This window comes from Lepidochelys olivacea (genome assembly GCF_965140295.1).
Source record: "Lepidochelys olivacea isolate rLepOli2 genome assembly, chromosome: 20".
Lineage (NCBI taxonomy): Eukaryota > Metazoa > Chordata > Testudines > Cheloniidae > Lepidochelys > Lepidochelys olivacea.
The window spans coordinates 21772212-21789273 of record NC_140430.1 but is presented as its reverse complement, the minus strand read 5'-3'; the positions used below and the strand labels follow the sequence as shown (position 1 = coordinate 21789273).

The 17062-nt window shown below is 51.9% G+C and overlaps 1 protein-coding gene across 1 annotated transcript; it reads right to left on the bottom strand.

Moving 5' to 3' along the window:
• Positions 1–6990: 6990 nt before the first annotated feature.
• Positions 6991–13186, bottom strand: LOC311510309 (hepatic lectin-like). Its single transcript, XM_084609880.1, has 6 exons — positions 13120–13186; positions 10644–10751; positions 9199–9267; positions 8478–8629; positions 7850–7962; positions 6991–7477 (listed from the first exon to the last, which is right to left on the bottom strand). Exons 1-6 carry the CDS (start codon positions 13160–13162, stop codon positions 7342–7344), a joined length of 621 nt encoding a protein of 206 aa, XP_084466006.1. The 5' UTR covers positions 13163–13186; the 3' UTR covers positions 6991–7341.
• Between the last annotated feature and the right edge of the window lie 3876 nt (positions 13187–17062).

Here is a 17062-nt window from a genome sequence, read left to right as displayed (position 1 = left end):
CCCCCGGGCCATGCACCCATCCCCGCTCGCAGCGACGCGGGGAGGAGAACAGACAAAAATCTCGACACCTACCCGGCTTGGAGGCTTGCCCAGCGCGGGCTGCAATGCCAGAGACAGAGACTTCCCCGACCGCTCCAGCTGCGAACGGGGGGCTCCTATTGTCTGAGGCCAGGATCCAGGGGGAGAAAGTCGCGCTGTTGCTCCCAGACACAACAAGTCCATGCCCAGCGCCCGGCTCAGACTGCCAGGGCTTCCCCAGGCCCCGTCCGCCTCCGCCTCCTCGCCCCCACCCCCAGAGCGAGCGAGCGAGCGAGCCTCAGAGGCCCGCGGGTCCAGGGGTCCCCAGCGAGCCTCGCCCACCCGACTCTGTAGCCCCCGGGGCCCGGGCTCCGCAGGGGGCAACAGGGAGACCCGAATTCAAGGAGTTTTTAAAGGCTGTTCCTGGGCGGGGCGTTTCCTATCGGTCCGAGGGGATCGATCACACGCATTAATTCGAAGTGAAGCCGGTGTCTCACACAGAGCCGGAGCAATAGGGGTTAATCGCTGGAGACCTGAGCGCAGATCTGCTCCGGGGCGGGCAGGAGGGTGAAGGGTCCGCGGTGGAAGTGGGCCTCTGGCCAGGCCCCGCGGGAGAAGCCGGGGTCGGGTTATACAGACCGGCAGCCAGTCTATAGAGACCGGGGCAGGCCCAGACCGGGCATTTGGTTGTGGGTTCCAGGGGAAAGGCGCGGCGAGTCCGGGGCTAGGGGCCGCGCTGCGGTACCCGTCGGATTCCCGTGGGGTCCCCGCGGGGGTCACCGCACCAGCTCCTGCCGGGCCTTATAGCGCCACTGGGCCATATCCCGGCCTGGGGAGTCACCCGCAGCCAGCAGCCAGCGGAGCGGGCCGGGGCCTGGGGCTAAGAGCAGGCACCTCTGGCGAGACTGGCCAGCCGGGGTGAGGGGTCTGAGTGTCTGTGACAGACCCCGCGTGTGACCGCGACCCGGGGGCTGCTCGGAGCGGGGGAGTGACCGGTCGGCTCAGGGCCCAGGCGGCGCGGCCCCGCTCCCTGGCTGCCTCTCGCCGCGGCTGCTGGAGGGGCAAAGGGCGGGAGCCCCCATAGGCATGGGTAGGGCCCGAGCCCAGCGGCCAGGGCGCTTTGCGACGGTCGTTACAGGCCGGATCCGATGGGCTCGGGTTAATCCGGTTTGTGTAACAAACCGAAGCTGGGTAACGCATTAAAGTGCCCGAAACCGGATCTACACTCACCCCCCTCTCCGCATTAACGGCCCCAAACCGGGTCTACACTCGCCCCTCCCCAGGCATCAAACCGGGTCTATTCTTCACAGGGCAGAGACAAGAACCCACCGGGAACCGGCCCCGCAGCGGGTCCCGGGACCTCCCTCCTGTGGGGGGGGGGTCGGAGCGGGGGGACTGGGGCAGCTCGGCAAGGGGTGTCGGGGGCGCCCAGGGACGCGTCCCCGCGTCTTGGCTCTGGGGTGTTTAGGGCGCAGCCCCATGAATTCCCATGGTCCATTCATCGCAATTAGCAGCCGCAGGCCCGGCTGGGCTCAGACCCGAACTGGGGGAGGGCGGAGGGCTGCGGACCCTTTAGGGCTGCAGGGGCACCGCCCCTCCCTGGTGCCGGGGCTGGGGGGCTAAGCAGTGAAGGCGGGGGGCAATGGGGTGCAGCGGATGAAGGGGTGTGGGGGCTGGGAATTGGGGGTGCAGGGGATGGAGGGGTACGGGGATGGTGTGGGGGAGTACAGGGGGATAAAGGGGTGTGGAGATTGCGGGAGTGTGAAAGGGGGTGCAGGGGATGAAGGAGGCTGGGGGGCTGGGCATGGGAGTGCAGAGGGATGAAGGGGTGTGGGGGCTGGGAATTGGGGGTGCAGGGGATGGAGGGGTACGGGGGGTGGTGTGGGGGGAGTACGGGGGGATAAAGGGGTGTGGAGATTGCGGGAGTGTGAAAGGGGGTGCAGGGGATGAAGGAGGCTGGGGGGCTGGGCATGGGAGTGCAGAGGGATGAAGGGGTGTGGGGTGGTGAAGGGGATAAAAGCGGGTGGGGGCTTGAAGAGAGTGGGGGCTGGGTATAGGTGGTACAGGGGGTATGGAGGGTGTGGGGGATAAAAGCGGGTGGGGGTGATGAAGGGGTGTGGAGGGTGTGAGGGCATGAAGGGGTGGGGGGCTGGGCATAGGAGGTACAGGGGATGAAGGGGTGTGGAAGGTGTGAGGGGATAATAGTCAGTGGGGGTGGGGGGATGAAGGGGATAAAAGCGGGTGGGGGGGATGAAGTGGGGTGTGCCAGGAAGTGGCTGGGAGGCTCCAGGGTTTTTCTTGCTAAAATTTTCACACACACAAAAAACCTGAAGAAAATTCTCAACAGCGAGAAAGCCCAGAACCACTCCCACCCTGCTCCCTGCGACCCCCCTTTATGCCCCCTGGACCTTGCCCCATCGTGCCCCCTCAGATTCCCCCCCCCCCACCGGGGGCGGGGTGATAGCTCAGTGGTTTGAGCATTGGCCTGTTAAACCCAGGGTTGTGAGTTCAATCCTTGAGGGGGCCATTTAGGGATCTGGTCCTGCTTTAAGCAGGGGGTTGGACTATATGATCTCCTGAGGTCCCTTCCAACCCTGATATTCAATGATTCCCCAGAGACCCTTCTCTCTGTTTCATGGATTGGGGTTTTACCTGGGATATAATTGGGGGCCCTGGGACCCTCTCAGGGGAGTGGGTGGAGGGTGGGGCTATAACTGGCCTGTGGGGATGTCAGATGCCCCAGGGTGCACAAGGCCCCCTTACTGGAGCCCTTATTTCTGGTAGAGAAGTAACCGCACAGCCCTGGGTCTCTGCCCCAGCCTGCTGCCCAGGCCGGGCTGGGAGGGGGCCCTGCACCTGGCCAGCTGGGGGACCTGACCTGCCTGAGGCTGCCCAAGTGCAACAGGTGTGTGACTCTTGTTAGGGGCTCTCCACCCCGGGACCAAAGCCCTGAAATGTCCCTTGGGCTGCGCACCCCTGCAGCCTGGGCAGCCTTGTCCAGGGTGCAGCAGTGACCCCAGCCCACCGTTTCCTGCCCCCCCGCAATCTGTGCTTAGCCAAGGCTGGCGTTGGGAGACCTCTGCTGCCCTCCTCAGACATTTTCACCCCATTGTTTAATTAAATCTAAAAACAAATACAGTAAGTTTGGTTTAAGTAAAAGTTTTAGATGTTTTGGCAGCAAACGTGTGTGTGTGTGTGTGTGTTTTCATTCTCTCCCTCCTGTTTTGAGTGGGGAAGAAGGGAGGCAGGGTGGAGGAGGACCAAAAAACCCAAACCTCAATTGTTTTGAGTTTTGTTTTGTTGAAAATTTTCCCAAAAAGTTTGTGTGAAATTTGCTTGTTTCTTTTTTAACTTGTCACAGCTGATCCTGCCCATTCTCTGACTCGCTGTAGCCCCCAGATACTTTCCTAGTCCCCCTGGCTAGAGTTCCAGCCATGGCCTTTTCGAGTATGCTTCCCCTGGCAGTTGCAATGCATGCGGTTGCCAGGCCTTGGAGTGCAGCAGCTTCTTGGCAAAATCTCTCCCCAGGCAGCCGCTACAGATGAAGGCGCTGAGGTTTCTAACATGTGATCAATCTCGTGTAATGGCGGCACTGCGGAAGGCCTTGCTGCCGGAGGAGGTTCTGGCGAAGCGCAGCCCGCTTCCCCTCGCTGAGCAGAGCCCTCTCCGCCCCGTGAGTGATGAAGTGTGTGGGGAAACCTCAGCACTCTCCATCCAGTCCCACCTACTCGTGCTAGGCCCTGCCAGAGTAACAACCGGCCCCAGCTCCCCAGACGGCCTCTCTCCACCTTGAAGAGACAGAGGCAGATTGACCCTCTGAAGGTCTCACCTGTGTACAGGAAGCACAATGCACTGTGCTTCTTGGAGACTCTGACAATGGGGCCTGCCAACCACTCCCAATCCCCAGCCTTCTGGGGACTCACCCGTATAAACTCGCTGGCGAACGCTGTCCACCAATGAAACGCAGAGGAAGAGCATATGGGCCCCCTGGGCTAGAGCAGCTGCCTGGGTATTTAACATGTGCACCAAGCCCCCTAAGTGTGCATCCTCCCCAACCCTAACCAAGCTAAGGGGTGTAGAAAGTGGCTGTCACCTTTGTATCCATCCCAGCTGCCCATCCCTAAATGGCCCCCTCAAGGATTGAACTCACAACCCTGGGTTTAACAGGGTGGTTCTCCATGTGCTCAGGGTCGGGGCATGGCAAGGCGCAGCCCACTGTTCGCTTTTACTCTCAAACTCCAACTGGAACAAAGGCGACAGACTTGTCTGCAAGATATTCTTGCTCCAGGAGAAGGATCCGACGCAAATCCTTCACCCTGGCACTTGAGCCTTGACAACAGCTGCCTGTGCCCCAGCCAGGATTAGATCCTAGCTCCTCTCCAGAGGCCTCTCAGAGGGAGGCCTTGTTTAATGACTGGGGCACTGGGCTGAGACAGGAGACCTGAGTTCAATTCCCAGCTGTGCCTCTGACTTCCTGCATGACGCTGGCATCCTCTCTCTGGGCCTTGAGTTTCTGTCTTGCCCCTTTAGACTTCCAGCTCTGCAGAGCAGGGACTGTGTCAGGTGCAGCACAAGGGGGCCCTGCTACCATGGTACACAGAAGAGCAGGACACCACCCCAGCCTGGCTCTGGGGCTCTCTCTCACTCTGTGCTTGTACAGCGCCTAGCACAGTGGGTCTCTAGGTGCTGCTGCAAGGGGCAGGCCCAGACAGAGCAGCTTAGATTTATGCCAGGGTACATGACTGTCGAATCCAGCCCCAGACCTTCACCAGGAATACAGGCTTGGGCCCTAGGTGTCTTTGTACATCAGAGATTATTAATTTGTTTTGTACACAAGAATCTTTTGTACAGCGTCCAGCACACAGGCGTCCTGGTCCTGTGTGGGGCTCCGAGGCGCTCCCGTAACACACCTAATAAACCGTGTTAGCGCCACTCTTACCTCATGTGCGTCCCCCTAATCAAGATGGGGATGTCTGATTTGCAAGGTCAATGGGACGGGTGGGTGCTCAGCCCCTTTGCAAATCTGAGCACCAGGGGCTCCGAATTCACCATCACCCATTTCACTTCCAACTCGAGAGCAACGGCTTGTCCTATGGCTGTTTTTATTAGCAACGTAATAACCCTGTGTAAGCTGCTGTAAGTGCTGAGAACTCAGGGGATGTACAATGCAGGTCTGTAAAATGGGAGTAATGAGTCGCCTCCTTTGTAGACTGATTGATGAGAAGACTTAATTATTTATTATCGTGACAGTGCTCAGGGTGCCAGGGCAGCAGAAGCCCCCCAGCCAAATAGTTTTACCGTTAGGCCTGCAATCTGCAGCCTATTCAATTTCTTTTTTTTACTGTACAATGAGGAAAGGACAGAAAGCGCAGGAGACAGCAAAGGAAGCTGGCTTTATGCTGAGTGCAACTTTCCACTTCCAGCGCTCTGCTGTGGGCGGAAGGGCACCATCTGGTGCCTACAGGTTTCAACTACAGCTGGTTGTAAATTTTCCATCAAGAGTTTTATTTTGGCCAGGAAAATTTTGTTGTTTTTTTGACAAAATGGACATTATCTTCCAAGATCTATTTCCAAGATCTATTTTCCAATATTTGGGGGGGGGGGAGAGGTGTGCAGGTGAAATTGTTTGGTTATCCATGGAAAGTGTCGTTTTTTTTGTTGGCTGATTTTTGGAGGAGTTTTCAATAACACCGCCAACATTTTTCAAAGACGGCTGTTGACAGAAATTAAGTTGTTCACAGGGAAATAATTTCCAGACCCGCCGCAGCTGAACCAAACCATGTCTGATGGAGAGATATGTATCTGTCACCATCCCTCGCTGGAGACTTTCCCGGCCACCAGAATGATCTGACCCAGAGCTTTCCCTGTGCAGGGAATAGGAGAGTCACATGCCACAGAGAGAGAATTCCTGGGGGAAACAGCACCAGGGTTTGGAGGGTGGGGGAAGAGACCTCAGAGTTGTGCAGGGAGGCTGGAACAATGTGTATAGTGGGGTGCTTAGAGCCATTGAGCCAAACTGCAAACCCTGCATCTAATGGAAACCGCGGCAAGCCAGGGGGTGTGGGAGCACCCCTAGTTCCAGCACCTGTGGAGTTGACAAATCCAGAGACGCTAACAGAGCTGCAGATGTGGCCATTAACTCTGAATTTATAGAGGAGCATTAGAGGATTCATATCCGAGAGGGCCACTGCCCCAGCTAGTCTGGGGTCATCCCCTCTCATACCAGGGGTCCATCTATTCTGGTAGTGGCCATTGCTCATTGCGTCAGAGGAAAAGCCAACCCTCCCCTCTGCCAGTGTAACTAGCTCTACAGTGGGAAAGAATTTCTCGCTAATCCCCACTATGATTCCTCTAACCCTATGATCAGAGCTTGCAGAGATGGCTATAAATGCTATTAACTGGCACACCCCATACCTAGTGACTGTGTCTGACTCCCTGAGGGCAGGGAATCACACATTGGATAAATCTGTGTCTGCTCTTATTGATCCTAAACTGGTTACTTCCCCCGTGATTGCATCAAACTTTGCCCTGTGCTCTCACTATTCCACCTGCTAAAAACAGGGAGGACTCAGCTGCCACTGCGGCCTCTTGTGGTTCTCAGCAGACCCTGCACATTGGTTCCCTGTAACCTTCCAAGTGCACCCACGCGTGACCCACAAGTCTCCGGATGTTACCGAGGTGCCCAATCCATGGAGGACGCAAGTCTGTTACAGCCAATTGATTGAAAACTGAAAACAGATGCAATTTGGGGGTGGGATGGATTTTGAAAATTTGGTTAGTTTTGAAAACTTCATAACCTCCTTTCATTTTTTTCCCAAAAAAATAATTTTTGGCCCAAAATGTTTGGTTTTAAATTTTTCCCATTTTCACCCGTTTCCCCTCTTTTTTTCATTTATTGGCATGGAGAGGGGGAGTAAAAACCCCAGAACATTTTGAAAACTCATTTTTAAAATTTGGTTTCAAGAAGGCAACTTTTCAACAACATCTTCATTTGAAAACATTTTTGATCAGCCCTAGGCTCAAGCTGGAAAGGTGCAGACTTTTAGCATCAGAAGTGCCTTCTGGGTCCTCCCAAGGATACTGACCCAATGGCTGAGAGAGACCCATGGAGGAGCTGACAGGAAGTGGACACAAAGATAAAAGGAATATAAATTAAGAACAGAAGAGCGGGGGAAAGTAAAAAGATTAGTGTGATGTTTACAGTGTCAAAGGGCTGGACCTTGGCTTGCATCTCTGTCACCACCAGGAGGCAGTGCTGGCTCTCTGCACTGACCTGCAGGTTCAGGCAGTGTGGCTGGGAGGTGGCTTTGGTCCGGTCTCTGCTCACGGAGGTGCAGGCTTTTCACAGATGTAGTAGCACTCGTATGTGCAATGCACGTCGTTCCACTCCCCATAGGTCCAGACGTGTGCACAGTCCTCGTTCTGGTCACTGTTGTTGGGCTCCCCCTCCTTCCAGTACCTAAACACAGCGGGACTGCAGCTGGAGTGGCAGGAACGGGGTGCAGGGGACAGAGCGGGGTCAAAGCAGGAGGTGGGCCTGAGCCACACACCATGGGGATTTGAAGCCGGTGTTTCCTGGAGTTAGGGGGACGGCTGGCTCAGAGATTGAAATGTAGGCCCATTGCTGGTGAAAACCATCAGCCTTATACACCACGGAAAGTTGGACATCAACACCCCATGTGGCTTCCCATGACCTGATTTTACCCTGATGTGGCCCAGCCCCACGCCTTCGGGCTCTCTCAACAGACACAGAGGCTGTTCTGCAGAAGGAGGCCTGCGGCATTAAGGAAGAAGGAGAGCGGTAGCCAGCAGGGGTCAGCCCCACACTCACGTGAAACCGGTTGTGGAGTCGCTCCCGTCGATCCATTTCCACTCCCCTTCTGCATTCCGGTCTGAGAGGCCGATCCAGAAGCGCTGGTTGCGTGTCCTGTACATGATAAAATTCTACGGCCAGAAGGGGCGTGGGGGAGGAAGCACAGAGTCATCTCCTTTACCAGGATCAGTGCAATTTTACTCTCCGTTTGCATCACAGCAGAAGTGGGGCTGGGGAAGCCATGTCTATTCAATGTGTCACACACCCCACAGGGCTCTGCCGCTACATGCATCCAGGGACCCATAACAGAGCATGTACCACTCAGGGCCAGGGTCTCAGTGACGTCCCCTTTGCGTGGCTGGCACAAAGAGCACAAAAGCCTTGGACTGCTAATGGAGTTGCTCCTTCAGCTCAAGTGGTCGAAGCCTGTGCTTTCAGCCACGTTCAATTCCCACTGGCCACCCACAGCAAAGAGTTGTGATATGTGTAGCGATGGGGACCCACAGGAGGGTGCTGCAGAGTTAGCTGGGGGAAGCGGCTAGTTCCCTGTGGGTGCTAAGAATGCGGGAATGACAGAGAGGCCCTGAGAGACGGCAAGCCATGAGAAAGGAGCTCAGGGGCTTTCCATCCAGACTCTCGTCTTTACCTGCTTGGCATGGCTGTTAATGATGGCCAGGAACGAATGCTTCTCCTCACACAGCTCCTTCGCCCTCTGCCAAGATGTGGCATGCAAGGAGAAATAGTAACATTTCCCGCTGAAGTATTCCCATTCCCGGGCCTCAGGTCCACACGGGAACACTGGAAAGGGGTGGGACCAGCTGAGTCAGAGACACGTGTGGAAATGACAACATGACCCCAGCTCTGCAAGGACCTGACTTCCAAGACAGTGGTTATCGCTGGAAGTGTCCAGTCGCAATTCTACAGGGGTTTGCTTCTGTCTAACAAACAGGAGAAAGCTGGGGCCTAGGCTCCGAAGCAAGGAAATGGCTCAGAAACTAGGACGACCCCACCCCACCCCGTGTGCAGGGTGACGCGAACCAAAGAAAATCAGAAGAGGTAAAGCCCCAGAATTTCTGCTTGGGGACGGACCTTACAGCAGGGTTCCTGGTGTTAGGGTCTGAACAGACACTCTACAACGAATGATCACAGCAGGGAGTGGCAGCTGTGGCCAGAAGGAGCGAGGTGTCCGCAGGAGGGCAACCCAGGGAGGTGGGCAGAGCCGAGGGCAGGGGCGGGAAGAGGAATATGGGACGGAAGAGGCTCCTGCAGGGGCAGTGGACCTTGGGGCGGACACAGCAGAGGCAGCAGGAGTCGGGAGCTGGGGAGGAGCAGGGGGGAGGGGGCACAGGGCAGTGCCCTGCACTTACATTTGAAATTGTTGCTGGAGTTATTCAGCTCCTTGCGCATTTCATTAAGTTGGGAAGAGAGCATTGAAACTAAAATCGGGGGGGGGGGGGGAGAGAGAGAGAGAGAACGCCAGGTTATCTGACCCTGATGCCACCCTGTTATGTCTGAGTGACATTGAGTCATCTTTGGGTTTCAACACCCTTTACCCAGCAAGCTCACCAGCACTTGCGTGTGCGAGAAACACCTTCCAAAGGCTTATTTACTCCATAGGGAAACCCAAAACCATGCCCTTACAGCCAATCACAGGGCAAGGTGATCTGGGCACCTTAATGCACTAATTCTCCCGGGTTTACAACCTGGTTCATCCTGGAATAAGAAGCAGGATTTAACAGGTTTGGTGGGAAACAAACACACCTTGGGATACACAAAGAAAAAAACTGCCATTAGACAATCCCCAGTGGGCACCAGAAATTCCAGGCAGATTTGCAAAGGCTGCGGTGGGTGTTTCCAAGGGTTTGTCCGCCAGAGTAAGCATTGGTGCCCTAGGGGAGCTATGCTGTCGTAGCAGCGCTGGTGTGAAAGGTGACTAGAGACTTGCACAACATCAGTGCAAAAATCCACGCCCAGAAAAGTCCCAACATGAAGCTCTGGGGATCTGCCTGGCCCTGGGGTTATGGCCACGTTCTGTGTGACCAAGGCGGCTAGGATGTGTCTCCTTTTTGGGCTGGTGAGTGCTGACGGAGTAACCCTCTTGCTAGTACTCAGCATGCCAGCTATGTCTGGCAGAGCACCCCCAGCGCCAGCAACAAGACCTCAGTGTGAGGCAATGGAAGGGTTAAACAAGTTTGACCTAATTTATCTCCCACCCCTCCGCCCCCTCAGCCCACCAGGGTCCTTTTGAGCAAGGCTTTAATTTATCTTATTGATGAAGATAATCAATAGAGCCCATTCTATAACAATGCTAGAGTGCCACACCTTCAAAGTCACGTCACCTGCCTCCCCTCGCCAGGTAGAGAACAACATACAATACCACCCCCACTTTGCAGCTGGAGAGAAATGGAGACACAGAGACGGCGAGGGCCCTGCTACCGAGGTGGACAGGCAGGGGACAGGGTGGCACTCAGGAGATGGGATTCTATTCCCAGCTCAACCCCTGGCCTGCTGGGAGAGCCTGGGCAGTTACTTCCCTTCTCCGTACCTGTTTCCCTTCCCACCCTGTGTCAGTTTAGCCTGAGAGCTCTGCCAGACAGGGGCTGGCTCCCTGTGTCCACGCAGCACCCAGCACAGGGGGAATCTTGGGTGAGCTCTTTGCTGCTGGTAAGACAAAGAAGAACAAGGACACAGAAGGGCTCAGTATCAGGGTTTGACCCCAGGGCTTCTGAGCATGTCTCTCTGAGTCCCCCCAACTTCCTTCCTCATCAATGACGTGAAACGTTTCAACTCCCGAAGGCCCCACGCAAGGTACCTCTGGAGAGCGACACCACAAACAGGATGACAATCAGCAGGTAAGAAAGTGCCAGCAGCACGTAGACTGTGAGGGAGGATCTCAGCTTCTGCCGGAGGAAGTTCCTGTCTTTAGAACAGAAGAAAGATTGCGAAGGGTCACAGACTGACAGGTTCGCAGCGGCTCTGGTGCTGCTTTGCAGGAAGGTCCCATTCATTGTTTAAAAAGGGTTGATAAATGATTAACCCTAAATTAGATGATTAATTGCTTGGTATAGAGATCGATAGGGCATTTATAACTACAACTTACAGCTATCTATCAGCTTTTTCTTCTTAGCCACACTGCAATAGTGTCTGGGAGCCCTGATCCTGGATCAGGACCCCAGTGTGCTGGGCACTGTATGTTATTTATTAGGTGTGTTATGGCGTCGCCTAGGAGCCCCAGTCATGTATCAAGGCCCCATTGCGCTAGGCGCTGTACAAACACAGAACAGAGAGACGTGCCCTGCCCCAAAGAGCTTATAAGCTTCTAACCATTCATGGGACACACCTCTCATGACCGTAACTTCCTTATAAGGGCTGGTAATAATCTCAAACAATGGAAGGGTTTAAGCTTCCATTCAGACTGTGACCAAGTATCCAGTGTTACAGTTTTGTTTAGCATGTGCCCTCTAGAGGATTATTTTTTCCCCATCGTTAACTGATGTTTAACAAACATTCCAAATTCATCCCAGGGCGATTAGGCCTGTGACTCAACCTTTGGAGAGGGGCTGCACACTCTGGACGTCGTGACCGGTTTAAGACAATTTAAGGGGGGCTCCGGTTTTCAGACAATGCTGAGTGCCGAAACAACCCAGCCCCTCTGAGGCGCCTCGAGTCGGACCCTCACAGTCCTTTCAGAAGATCAGGGCCCATGAGTCTTATTCAAAGCAGTAACATCTCTATAGAAAGGCCACTTCCTTCTCTCACCGGCCAACAAACTATTTCCCTTTCATTGAAAAGCATAAAATACAGCTCCCAGCAGGGCTCGTCTCAAACAGCCCAGCACAATTAGCACTAATTAGCCCGCCTGTCAGAACAGAGAGGCCAAAGACTGAATTGGCCAGAGACGCTCGTCTCCCTTCTTGCAGGTCAGGGTGAGGAAAGATTTCTCTGCTGCATCTGTTCAGCAGCAGCAGAGAGCACACTCCTAAGAATGGCCACACTGAGTCAGACCAATGGTCCACCCAGCCCAGTGTCCTGTCTTCTGATGGCGGCCAGTGCCAGGTGCTTCAGAAGGAGTGAACAGATCAGGGCAATTATCAAGTGATCCATCCCATCGTCCAGTCCCAGCTACTGGCAGTCAGAGGTTTAGGGACACCCAGAAAACTGGGGTTGTCCCCGGCCATCTTGCCTAATAGCCACTGATGGACCTATCCTCCATGAACTTATCTAGTTCTTTATTGAACCCCGTTATACATTTGGCCTTCACAGCACCCCCTGACAATGAACTCCACAGCTGACTGTGTGTTCTATGAAGAAGTACTCCCTTACGTTTGTTTTAAACCTGCTGCTTATTCATTGCATTGGGTGAGGCCGGGTTCTTGTGTTACATGACGGGGTAAATGACACTTTCTCATTTTCTCCACACCCATCGCGGCTGGCTAGAGCGCGATCGTATCCCCCCCCCCCCCAGGTTAGTCGTCTCTTGTCTAAGATGGACAGTCCCGGTCTTTTTAATCTCTCCTCAGATGGAAGCTGTTCCAGCCTCCTCGTCATTTTTGTTGCTCTTCTCTGTACTTTTTACAATTCTGATATATCCTCTTTGGGACGGGGTGACCAGCCTGCAGGCAGTATCCAAGGTCTGGATGTACCATGGATTTATACGGAGGCATGATGCTATTTTCTGCCTTATTCTCTCTCCCTTTGCTGATGGTTCCTAACGTCCCGTTGCCTTTTCTGATGGCTGCTGCACATGGAGGGGATGATTTCAGAGAACTCCCCAAAGTGGCTCCAAGATCTCTCCCCTGAATAGTAAGAGCTAATTTAGACCTCATCATTTTGCATGGAGAGTTGGGATTCTGTTCTGCAATGTGCATTACTTGGCACTTGTCAACACTGAATGTCATTGGTCATTTTCCTGTCCAGTCAGCCAGTTTTGTGAGATCCCTTTGTCTCTCTTCCCAGTCAGTTTTTGACCTATCTATCTCAAATAATTTTGTATCCTCTGCAAACTTTGCCACCTCACTGTTTACCTCCTTTTCCAGAGCATTTATGAATATGTTGCACAGCCCCAGCCCCAGTGCAGATCCCTGGGGGACCCCGTTATTTACTGCTCTCCACTTGGAAAATTGACCATTTATTCCTACCTTTTGTTTCCTATCTTTTAACCAGCTACTGATCCATGAGAGGACCTTCCCTCTTACCCCATGACTGCCCACTCATCTGGTCCAGAGACCCGTTTCAATCTTTCCTCCCATTCCTGAGCTATTGGATGGAAGGGAAGGAAGAGGGCTTACCTCTAAAAATGCGCAGCTCATCTTGAAGCCTTTCCTTGTCCATGCTGTAAATGATGACTGGGAGGCAGAGGTGGCTTTAAATGGCTTTAGAATATGGCCAAGTGGAACCCTGCTCCCTGAAATATCTAGACTAGAGAATTCACAATTCCACTAGGAATGTTAAATCCAGAGGTTAATGTATAACCTGCAGTGCTCACACCATGTTCCAGGTAACTTGTCCTCTAGCCCTGGCTGTTTGGATTGCTTCCATTTCAAACGTGGTCCTGATAACTCCTCTGCTCAAACAGACTAAAAGGTCTTGGTTGGCCAACCAGCTCATTCTTTCTATTCAAAACTCTCTTAGTCAATTTTAAGTTGTGCAAGAGCAAAAATACAAGAAGCCTGGTTCCTGAAGCTGCTCCCCTCATGCACGTAAGAAAAAAACCAGCTTGATCACAAAAGCAACAACTCAGGACCTTCTTTCTGGAAGAAAATCACAGCACTCTTGTCTTCGGAAAGCAGTTACTAAGCACTCGCAGAGTTGTTCCACACAGAACTGGCGGTGTCCCAGTGGACATGTTTACACAAGAAGATAAAATGGATCCCAGGCTGATCATTGTCCTACAGATATATGTATTATGGAGCTATCGTCCTTACTTTGTAATTAAAGCATTTTCAGTTCTAGGTACCCAATTCCCCTGCCCTTTGTGCAGTCATTTAATTTGGTGCAACATGCAATCAGATCAGAACGGTAGTGTCTTGCACTCCATTTGCACGGTATAAATGCCTGCACAAAGGGGCAGGATAAAGGAGGATCACGTCCTAAGTGCTCTTTCAACCCCTTTTCCAACTCTCAAAAAAGCTTCGTTTGAGCCCCAAATCTCACGTGCTTAGTAAGCGTCTCATGGTAATTTGTAACGAACATTTTTGTATGATGGAACTTGGAAAAACAAGTAGCTTTTCACTGTGAGATCTCAACTGTCACTTGTCTCTGGACTCCAAGACATCTTGTTGCAAAGACATTGGGTTTATTTTACACCTCGGTGTCCAGTACAAACACACATGGGCCACAGCTCATCTTTCAGGAGTAATTTTTAAAAAAATATTTACTGATATAACTAAGCACAAAAGGCAGTTAGGTGCCTAAATGCCTTTCACAGGCAATAGGAGTTATTTGTCTACCCACCACTTGTGCCTTTAATAATCTTGCCCCTTGAGAAATCTTGGGTGGTTTGTTTGAATTCTTCCATTTTTTTCTGTGCTGTATCTCACTGTAAAATTTAACTGCTTCCAGCTAAGTCACAATTCATCTAGTGAATGTTTTATATTCATTTAAAGTCGCTGTCCGGATGCAATTCTTGATATAATGCTCATTAACATATGGCTATATTTGTGCTGTTTATTATTAGTCATTATTCGTACTGTGGTAGCACCCAAAGATCCTGTCTCAAATAGGAACCTTTTTATGCCAGATGACGTACAGACACACACAGTAACAGACAATCCTTGCCCTCATAGCTTACGTTCTAAACAGACAAGGCACACAACGGGTGGGAGGGGAAACAGAGGCACAGAGAAGGAGAACTGCCTTTCCCAAAGTCATATGATGCTCACATAGACTAAACAGGTTTCAGAGTAGCAGCCGTGTTAGTCTGTATTCGCAAAAAGAAAAGGAGGACTTGTGGCACCTTAGAGACTAACCAATTTATTTAGTCTCTAAGGTGCCACAAGTACTCCTTTTCTTTTTATAGACTAAACAGTGGTATCTACAGTCTCGGCAAGTTGCCAGCACAGCTCTAGGACTCCTGTGATACCCAGACTCCATACATTCTTGCAGCTGAACGGTCTGATAGTTAGTACATGAAACGTAGAATTGCTGTTCCCTTGCCATTCCATGCTTAGTATGTGCATGTTCCGCAGGTGCCCTGGGATAGAAAACAATCTCCGTTCAGAAACTGGCAAGTTGGGACTTACAAATATTAAATTACACTGTTTAGCACACGGTGCTGGCAGACTGCAAATATCCCAGTGCTAACAACTGTAGTGAACATTTCAATTCCAGCAGGGGGGCTGGAACAATGTTTTATAGTGAGGGTGCTGAGAGACACTGAACCAAACTGTAAACCCTGTATGTAATGGAAACCACTTCAAGCCGGGGGGACCCCTATTTCCAGCACTTACAGATTCCAGTCCCAGCCTGGCCCCATTGAACTGTGGTAAGAGCTGGACTGACTGATTTTGCTGTGTTCTTGATTTTCATTTTTGCCAATTTGTTTTCATGTCTGTAGTTAAAAAAGGACCAGATGCCCCAGTGGCAGACGCTACGGAAGGTAACATAGTTCCTTGCAGCCTTTACTCTAGCTTAAACCTTTGTGTTTGTGATAAACATGTAACAATAGGTGTGACGCTTCCCAGGGTGCCTAGGTTGTGAGGTCCCTTGCTACCACCTCTGCTTAGCATGAGGAAGCCTTGTCTGTGCCAGCTCGGAGTAAGCTCCACACACCCCTCCAGCCATGGAGGCACTCCCCTCTAGGCCTACGCAGGCCCTGCTCTCTCTCCAGTTTAGCGATAGAGACACTCTAATCCCTGTGTGTCACTCTGGAGCGACCAGCCCCTGGTCCATTGGACACCTACAGAATTCACAGATCCCATGCTACCAAAGACATGGTACACACCAGCTTACCCATTTCCCTTCAGATCACACTCTGCTTAACATTCAGCACAGAGATATGTTAATAGGGACAGCAGGTAAAAGTTTATTAAATAAAGAGCAGAGATTTCAATGATCGCAAGCAGAGGTATTAGAAACAAATGGTGACAAGTAACATAAAATGATAACACACATTCTAGAACCTAGAAGACTTCGCTAGTTACTATCCTGTCTTCTAGGATTGCGCACCGGCATTTTTCAGCCAGTAGGCTGTAATCCCTTTTCACTTAACAAGCCACACACTCAGCTTGGCTACTCAGTGAAGAATACCTTGTGTCTCCTTGCGGTCTCCGGATATACCAGACTAACTCTTCACTGTGTTCCCTCTTGTAGATTTTGTGATTTCCTATAGACTTTGAAATCTTGATTAGCTGGTAGCTCCATATGCAAATAGACTTATATTGTAAGATATGCAATATACTATGACCTCTTAGGGAGATAAATGTCTACTATCCCCTGCCTGACCAGAACTTATCGCCTTCTAGTAACCTGTCTTAACTTATACACCCGAAGAACCCACATTTCAGTATGAATACATAACTTTGTATATAATATGTTTACATACATTTCACTGTGATTATGACCAGTGAGCTTTCAGGAGAGACCTCACATGCCACCCTTTGGTGAATTACTATGCATATGCCTGACCCAGAGAATCCTTGAAACCCTATGCACCCCCTCTGTGTCCTCTGCCAGCTGGCACCAAGGGGACAGTGAGGTATTAAACAAACAGGCTTGGAACCATTCCCTCTCACCGCTCTCACCACTATTTCCCTGAATTTTGCACTGGTCATATTTGTGTACGAGTACAAAGACACAATGTCAGCCCAGGGCCCGCAGGGCAGTTGTTGCCAAGATGCACATGGGTTCAGTGCCTTCCCGGCACTGAACCCATGGGTTTCATCACATGGGTTCAGTGCCTTCCCGGTTTGTTGTTTGACCTAAAAGCTTCTTGCACAACCTTTACCTTGAAAGGAGGAAAACAACCGATAGACAAATTTGTTGTTTATATAAAAACATAGGCCCGCGATGGGAGGCTTAACTGAGAAGTTAGCCCGTCTGATGTATTTTCCAGACCACAAGTTGATGAATACACTAGGGAATTCACCAATTTAGCAGCTGTGTCTCACTTTCTTCTCATGCACCTGCCGGACAAGCAGACAATCTTGCCAGGAAAGAAATGGCAATTTGAATCAAAATCACAGGCCAGTGGGTTGGAGGGGCATTGAGAGAGAGAGTTGGATCCGGTGATAC